Below are 8,849 nucleotides of genomic sequence, written 5' to 3'. Positions count from 1 at the left end.
AACTGTGTCACAAGAGCGGCCGGGACCCTTTCCTCCTGGCCCCGACAGTAAAAATTCAGTGCGCTAATACATAGTATTTGTCGGTGGGCGCGGGCATCAGCCGGGAGACAAGGCCCCCATTTCCACCTGGCTGAGGGGAGAGGGGTCGTCGGGGAGGGGGACTTCATCAGCGCCGATCATCAGTCACGGGCGCGGTGGGCGCGGGCCGCCCCGCAGGTCCGCTGGGAGACGTTGCGCGGCTAATAAAAATATGGAGGGGGAAATAGCCCGGCGCTGTCGCTGCGCCGTCGCTGTCGTTGGGGATTGGGGGTCGGCACTCACATTGTGCAGCCAGTTGAGCTTCCGCAGGGGCGGGTTGGCCTTGACGATGCACTCGAAGTAGACGTCGTCCCCTTCCTTGATGTCCTCCCGGCTCAGGGAGCTGCCGAGGCGGAGTTCCACAATAGGGGCGTCTGCAACCGAAAGAGTAAGGGACCGTGACGAATCAGATATGATGGCATATTCGTGCTGCGCCGGCGCTGCGCCCGCCATGCGCCGCGGCAACGCAGACAATAAAATAATGGAACAGTCGTGCTGCTATCTTTGCACTCCTCGTCCGTGCGTCCGATAGCGACCGCCTGCTCAGCTTCCTCCACGGCCCACCCTGGCTGGCCCCACCTCCGTGCTCGAATACTCACAGACGACATCCAGCCTCCACGACGTGTCCACAAACAGGCCCGTGATGTTGGGGTTCTCCGCCCGGCAGGTCAGCTCCTTGCCGTTGTCCTCGGTGCTGGGCGTGAACGTGAGGTGTGAGACAGTGACGTTCTCGCGCGCGTTATCCACCTGCGAACAGTAATGCGGCAACCATGTCAGACAAACACATAAATCAGTCAGTACTTTTCAGCGCCCCATATAACTTATTACTTAACAGCATATAAGCGCCTATAACTTTTTTTAAGAGTGATAGTAATAACTTGCAACTTTTATTGTAGGCCTAAAAAAGAATTAGATATTTGATCTGTAAAACGTTTTTCCACAGTATTCACGCTCAATATCGGTCATTTCAAAGTCCATCGCTTTTACTTTTACTTAAACATGTATTTTGTTAGGTTGAGTAACTAAGATTCATTCGTGTTACTTTTGAAGCTGGTACCTGGTACATTCGAAAGAAACAATCGATACCCAACCCTGGGCAGCCCCTCCTAAACACAAGACAAAAAGACGGTTTGAATAATTTAAAAGCGAGGACCGGCTTCTCATTAAAAGGTCTGCATGGAATTGTGGCGTCAGCATGGGTCACGTGCCCTAGGTCGAGCTCGACACAGAGGCACGGCCGGACGGTTTGGAACTCTTTTGCGCGGGCAGGCCGGCCTGCGCCCGTCCCAACGCCTTGGCCCCTCCATCCGTCACGCCAGCCGACAGACCCCCACCCCCCAGTGTGTTCAGCAGGAGTAACAAACCTTCTCAGTGGCGGGCCTCGCTGCTCTAAGGGAACCTCTCCAGGCGGCTGCTGATTGGAGCGATGCTGCAGCGCCTGGTCCGCGTGACGGCGGATCACAAGGTCGGGGTTGGGGAGAGCTTGGGAGCTAGGAGAGGGGTTACTCGCAAGAGGGGGGAAGGGAGGGGGAAGGGGGGGGGGCAGTAGAGCGCAGCGGGACGAGTGGACCAACGGAGCGGGGCCATAAATTGGTCAGATTGCCCCCCAGAGAGGCTCCCTTCGGCCTTGGCGTGGGGCGGCGTGGGGACGCGTGGCGCGCATATCGACAGTCGTGCCCACCCCCGACCACCCCCTTCCACGTGTCCAGGGCGACGCGGCGTGGTGCTTGGCACCCTCCACACCCCCCTCGACCGCCGCCCAGTTGTCCCGGGAGGGTACCGGGACCCCACCACAACAAATCACCGGCCAGCGGAGTAGTCTCGCGCGTGATAGATAAGGCGGCCGGGTAGGAAAACTACTGTCAAATGTCCTGTGAGTGCAGACTCTTCCTACCCCCTCCCCCCCTTCCGCCCCACCTCGTACAGAGCGTCCAACTGCAGCGGCGTGCCGGTGAAAACCTCCGGCGGAGCTTAGCCACTCCAGCGGCCGGCCGCTCTCTCCAGCACCGGGCAGGCTAACGCTCACCGACGTTACTTTTAACAGCCGCAAACAACGGACGCGTTATTATCCTTATTCCCACCGGCCGGAAAAATCAAGACGAGAGGAAATGGGAGAGGGGCGGGGGAGGGGCAGGGGGGCTGCACTCCCGGAGAGGAGGGATTAAAGTTTAGCCCTGGCCACCGCTGGGTCAGCAGCAGCCCAAGCCCAAAGAGCGCCGCATATTTCCGTGTACATTAAGCGTATTTTTAGAACTTTTTGTTTAATTTCGCATTAATGAAAAACACAAGATAAACATTTACGTACATACTGGAATTTCAAGTGAAGAAAATATTGCACACCTGCTGAAGGTATGCGATAGCGAATAAAATAACACAATTGTACAAGAAGGGCGTTACGAGATGTATACGAAAGCTCTTCGCTCATCTCACAAAAATAGGTGAACAAGATGTCAAATGATGACGTCAGTATGAATTTATTCGCTCACCTGACACAGTGCGGCCTGAGTGAACTCGTATTACCGGTGGTGCAAGGCGCTTTATCCGTAAAGTCTACACAAACCTTAGAGCAACGGGGAAATTACTTGCGTACTCACTGGGGCCTTACAAGTGGCGTACTACACACTAAATCCTCATGCACTTTGGTGTGCATAAAACTTGCAGAATTTCATACAGCCATAACTATATACAGTTTGTGCATAATTATGCATATTTTGTACACAATTATGCATAAAAATTTGTGCATACTCATGGCTGTATAAAATTCTGCAAGTTTATGTACAACAAAATGCATAAGGGTTTAGGGTGTAAACTTGTCGTGAGAGCGAAATAGCGCGTACTAACGGTAAAACTCAAGCGAAATAAGTGATGTAATAACAATATACTACATACTTTGATTTAAAAAAATACGAAAAAAGGTGGGTTGTACTAACGTGTACTAACGTTCTGACTCGTTTATTCTCGTCCGTAGTGATTTCCCCCTCGCCTTCGTCACATAGAAGAGAGGTGGGGGAAAGGGGGGTTACCAACTGAGGGGATAACACTTAGAATGGAGAGGGGGAAAAGGAAAGATGAAAAAAAGGAAAAGAGACAGAGCGAAAGCGGCAGCGAGCGCCCAGCACCCTCGACCTGGCCGGCCCTAGCCCGCCGCTGGTCCCTCCCACGAGCTTGTCCAGGCCCCCTACAGGCTCTGGGGGTTGTTCAAGTGGCGGAGGGGGTTCAGATCTTCGAAGAAGGGGGACCGAGGGAGCTGGGAGTAGCTCACCCTACACTGATTTAGGGCCGAGCGACCTGGGCAGGGTCTTCCTGGGCCAAGGCGAGGCCGGGAGTGGCGGGGCGGAGGGTGCTTCAGCCCCCCTTCCCCTTCCCTCGCGCGGCTGCCCTCAACTTTGTTTCAATCACCTTGGCCGCCCTCCACCCACACGCCAGTCGCCTTCCCTCCAGCGGGCTTGGCGGGCGCGAGGGCGGGCGCGAGGGCGGGCGCCGAGTAAATCAGCAGATATGAGTTGCACGCGGCCAAGCGGCGGCCACGGGCTGCAGGAGGGCTCCAGCCGGGCTCGTATACACGACCTGAAGCCAGCGTTACGAATAAACGCGTCCGCTTCAGGGTTCCAGCGAGGCTCCAGGCAAAGCTCCATAACCGAGCTCCTGCCGAGCTCCAACCCGAACACGAGCGGCTTCAACCAAAGCTCCATAACGGAGCTCCAGCCGGGCTCCAACCGAGCACCAGCGTGGCTTCATCTGAGCTCCATAACCAATAGGGTGGAGTGAAAATCTGGGATCTTAAAAGTCGACATGAATTATTGTACTTCAAGATATCCTAAGACTAGCTGCAGGGTCGATTTGTAACCATTGAAGGCCCTTAGACTCCTGAAAAGGGCCTAAAGTTAGGTCTGCAGGGCTAAAACACCCCTTTTTGACATCCAGGGGTCAGTCTAGGGGTCATCCGGGAAACGGCTATCTCTTAAAAGGTGCGGAATACATCCAAGTAAGTACCCACGAAGTTTGAACCCGCTGCGTCATCGTCTTCAGCCTGGCCTTTCGACTTTTGTGTCCAAAAAACGCTCTTTTACATTACCTGAAAAAGTGTTTTTCGCTTATATCTTCAGAACCATCGGTCTAACAGAAAAAATAATAAAATGAAATCGTCTTGTCTTGTCGAGATGCATCGGGAACATCTTCTGTTGTCATATCCGTTCGACCACAGTTTGGGAGATAGGGTCAAAAATCGCAATTTTAGGCTGTTTTTGGACATCAAAAGTCGAAAGGCCAGGCTGAAGACGATGGCGAAGCGGGTTTAAACTTCGTGGGTACTTCCTTGGATGTATTCCGCACCTTTAAAGAGATAGCCGTTTCCCGGATGACCCCTAGACTAACCCCTGGAGGTCAAAAAGTGGTGTTTTAGCCCTGCAGACCTAACTTTAGGCCCTTTGCAGGAGCCTAAGGGCCTCCGATAATTCCAAATCGACCCTGCAGCTAGTCTTAGGATACCTTGAAGTACAATAATCCATGTCGAATTCTAAGATCCCAGATTTTCGCTCCACCCTAATAACCAAGCTCCAGCCAGCCAGGCTCCAGCTGGGCGATCCAGCCTGACTAAAGCCGGAATCCGCAGGAATCCAGCCGAACTCCCGCCGGGCGCAAAGCCAGGTTCCAGTCGGCTTCAGGTCGGACTCCAACTGGACTCCAGTCGGGTTCCAGCCCAGCTCCGAGGGGTGGATAACTCCCCTGCCAAGTGTACACCCCTAATTCTGCCCAATTCAAACTAATTCAGACCAATTCAATTTAATTCAAACAAATTCAAAACTAATTCAACTAATTCAGTCCAATTCAAGACAATGTTCAGTCAATTCAATTCAATTCAAGCCAATTCAAGCTAATTCAAGTTCAATTCTTGAAATTTGTACACCCAATTCAGGAGTTATCCACCCCTCGCCCAGCTCCCACCGGGCTCAAGTCAGGTTCCAGTCGACTTCGAGCCAGGCTCCAGACAGGCTCCAGCCGAGCTCCAGGAGGGCCCCTGCTAACTGAGCCCCGTCCGGGCCCAACCCGGCGCAGACTGGACTGCAGGAGAGGTCTATATTGGTAAAAAAGAGGGGGCATGAAGAGGACGTGGGGAAAAAAATCCATGGCAATGTCATCCATCGATCAGTCATCGGTCTTGGGGCGGATCCGATTTGTTTCCCTCGCGGGGCGCAACTGCGCGGGGGGACAAAAGGCTTAATTCAAAGTGATATCGGATAAAAGTGGGGGAGGGGAACGCACGAGCGAGCAAATCGAGGAAAGAAGCAACAAAAACAGGCAGCAACTCCTCTGAAACTCAACTCCCAACGCCACGCCACGCTCTCTTTTTGCCACCAGCAGCAGAGAGAAAGTAATTAGAATACTATTAGCTTGTTCTCGATAGAAAGTATAAAAGCAGAACAATACAGATGCGATTTGTGGGAGACACTTGGAGTAAATATTTGGCCGCGCTTGTCCCGCTACTTTCACCATGTTCCACCTTGTAATCTGGCCTGTCAGGCCGGGGACCAGAGGGCCAGGGCAGGGGCCCCAAAGGCAAGCCAAGGACACACAAAGGCCCGGCCGGCCGAGGGCCCGCCAAGCAGACGATCACAATTCCTTGCTCAAATGAAACGGGGACAACATCTCTCAAGCTAATGCCATTACTAAGAGTAAAACAAATTAAGGAGCCTGCAAAAGAGCAAACTTTGCAGGCAGCAGCGGGGCAAAGGCGAGGGCAGTTCCAGCGAGACGGCGGCGCTACGGGCGCGGGTACTTTCAGTGCGCGCCTTCCTACGCACCCCCACCCCCGCGCCCCTGTGCTCACGTAGATGTGCGACATGGGAGGCGACGGTGTCAGACCGACCAGACTTTTACACCGATCGAACCGGGTGGGCGGGAAGAGAGGGCGGAGTGAGTCAACAGAGAAGAGAAACTTTGTAAGGACGAAGGACCACGAAAAATAAAGGTGTAAGAAGGAAAGACAACACCGGTGCGCACGAGAAAGGGAAGGCATCTTTCTACCTCTGAATAGTTTTTTTCATCTCATTTTTAACGAATGTTAATTCTTTGCAGTCAATAAATGACTGATAGGCCACACCCACTTTGCTGTATACTTCGATTGGAATTAAAAGTGTGCACACTAGCGTGCAACTGACATATAGCTTAAGTCCATCGCACAAAGTATTGAATACTTTTCAGTATTTAAATTGCCTGTCAAACACTTAAGAATGTGAAAAGTAGAGTTGAGCATGCATGCGCACGACAGACGCAAGTTCCTCACTTAATTTATCAGTGTGGACTGTAACGCACGCGTCCGAGTGCTGGTGGATTGACTAAGGGCGACCCACCGGTACAGTTAATAATTCCTTGGCAAGAAAGAGCTGGGCGGCAAAATCGTGTACCAGCCACCTGGTATGCATAAGGTAAGACATTTCTTATTCGAATAGGGTCGGACTGTACTCACGCTGGTGCGCTTGATGAGGGGGTGCTCGCCCTTGTACCAGGTTATGATGGCAGGTGGCCGAGAGCCTGCAGACTCGCAGGACACCTTGTACTCGCGGTCGGCGGCCAGCGGTTGCTGCTTTGAGGTAATCTGGGCCGTGAGCGGCGCCACTGCAACAAAGGGTTGAACAAAACGTGTGAGAAACAGACTAGAATAGAATGGACGGGTTGCTATTACAGATGAATACACTGCCTCATTCAGTCGTCGACCAGATACGACCAGATGCAGTAAGAAATATGGTGGCCGAATCTCAGCCTTATATGGCTACTAGATCCACGCGTATGCTGACAATTGTCGCTATGGCGATAGGTTTGGTGGTGGTCCAGATTTATATCTCGATTTTTAAAAAGAAAACTATTCAAAATAACTTTTGCTGGCATAACAACACGCAATCGTAATAATCTGAAGCAAGGTAGCGTCGCTGTAAAGCAAGCGTGACAGAGCGGTGGACTGCAGACGCACGAATGCAGATGCCAGGAGACTGAGAACGGATCACAGCCATTTTCTTCGCCTTTCGTTTCCGGCGGCCAGCGTGTACCCGCAATACCCTATCATTCCGCTGCAAGTCAACCTAAAGAAGAAAAGAATGACTCCTACATCTGTTTCCTTCTGAATGCTGATGGCCGACGATGACGTTGGTGTGGCGGACAACCAATAAGCGGGCGGGCGCAGGAGGTAACAGTTTAAACAGCCATCCTTTTGATGCTTTAGCTTTCACTTGTCTTTGGATGGTGGAATAGACGAGCTGGGGTTTAGGATGTTCACAACTTTCTGAGGACTGCGCCAAAAGCCACAGACTCCTAATTAACTGTGTATATGGCACATACGGACATTTTTCAGCGAAACGTTATTCGATTTCAATTTGCCGGTCCGGGCATGCGGCCGCCGCGACTGCCGGGAACGAGGCCGCTGCCGCCAAACACAAACAAAACCATTGCTCAGCCAAGTTTTTCACTTAGAATCAATATGGAGCCATGTCGGGGCGAGAGGAGGGGGCAGGAAACACGGCAAAGAAAGTAGACGGAAACAAAATCTCCAAGAACGGGGGCGGGGCGTTGCTGCAGAGAGCTGTGAACGGCCCAAGCAGATTGTGAAATGATTCCCCGCTGTTTACTCTGTAACTCTGAGGAGGGTGGGGAGTTTACCTTCATGCACAAAGAAACACTCGCAGCCGTCGTGAGAACTCTACGGCCACGACAGGACATCGGCGCGCACCTAGGCGTACTTACGGTTGAGCTCGAGGCGCAGCGCGGCCTGCCGCGGCTCCGTCAGGTTTGTGTTGACAGCCTGGCAGATGAGCACGGCATTGAGGTCATCTCGCGACACGTTGTGACGCGTATAGTGGTTCTCGATCACGTCACCCGCGTTCGACTCCGAAACGTCGTCCACCACAGAGTCGTTGACGAGCCAGCGAACGCGAGGCTGAGGCTTGCCTGCGAACAAGAGGGCGACAAAAGGTCAAGTCAAGGCCGGCAAAGGGTTCAAATTCACAGTTATTTACAAGTACATCAAAGGAACAACCCGGCACACCCCCTTAGCTTGGGCGATGTCCGGCCAGGCCGGGGGCTGAGGTGTAGGCGGGGGCAGCGCTGCTCGTTACCCAGGCGGACACCCTCCCCCCCCCCCCCCCCCCCCCAACCCTTTTCCCCTCCTTTCTCTCTTTTCCGTTCCCTTTTATCCCATGTCCTCGAGGAGGCCAGAGGGCGGTCCGGCGGCCCGACTCTCGTATGCACTCCACGTAACGTCGTGCCTTGTTCTGCTGTCCCCCTCCCCCCCTCCCCCCAATGCCCCACCCTACCCAGGCTGATCACCGCCACTGAAATCGCCTGAAAATCCCCGTGCACCGTGGTGATGCCGCTGTTGTGCAGGCGGCAGCAATACAGTCGCGCAGAAACACGTCGCTACTCCCTGCCACACGAACGTACACAAAATCTTTCTTGCAGGATATAGGGGCGCGTTCTGATACGTTTTTACACATACACGCGAAAGAAACGAAGTGCAAATTGAAAAGAGTGCGTCCGTCGGTGGATGCCCAAGGCAAATAGAAAGTACGGAAATGGAAATACAATACCACCGACGGCTGGCCAAAGACGTGACGTGATGTTGGAGCGCTCCTGGGCGGCGTGGGACTTAACACTTGATTCAACACTCACGCCCCCCCCCCAACCCGTTTTAGCCCGACACGAACATCCCTAGCCAGCGCCCACGCCACACCGTTGGAAGGGATTCTTCTACACCAGCTGCGGGGCCGTCCATAAAACACGTG

General features: G+C 53.3%; 1 protein-coding gene across 3 annotated transcripts in view; it reads right to left on the bottom strand.

Moving 5' to 3' along the window:
* LOC113217709 (nephrin-like) overlaps positions 1–8,849 on the bottom strand; it is a 145,266-nt gene that overhangs the window by 43,974 nt on the left and 92,443 nt on the right. For all 3 annotated transcript variants that reach the window (XM_026437732.2, XM_026437733.2, XM_026437734.2), the window contains 4 exons: positions 7,813–8,016; positions 6,545–6,693; positions 678–825; positions 322–452 (listed from right to left, as the gene is read on the bottom strand). In XM_026437732.2, coding sequence (XP_026293517.1) covers positions 322–452; positions 678–825; positions 6,545–6,693; positions 7,813–8,016 — 632 coding nt within the window. The remainder of the gene's footprint in view (positions 1–321; positions 453–677; positions 826–6,544; positions 6,694–7,812; positions 8,017–8,849) is intronic.

This window comes from Frankliniella occidentalis, unplaced genomic scaffold (genome assembly GCF_000697945.3).
Source record: "Frankliniella occidentalis isolate FOCC.00 unplaced genomic scaffold, Focc_3.1 Scaffold46, whole genome shotgun sequence".
Classification (NCBI taxonomy): Eukaryota; Metazoa; Arthropoda; class Insecta; order Thysanoptera; family Thripidae; genus Frankliniella; species Frankliniella occidentalis.
The sequence above is the reverse complement of the archived record's forward strand: the minus strand, read 5'-3'. Positions and strand labels throughout refer to the sequence as shown.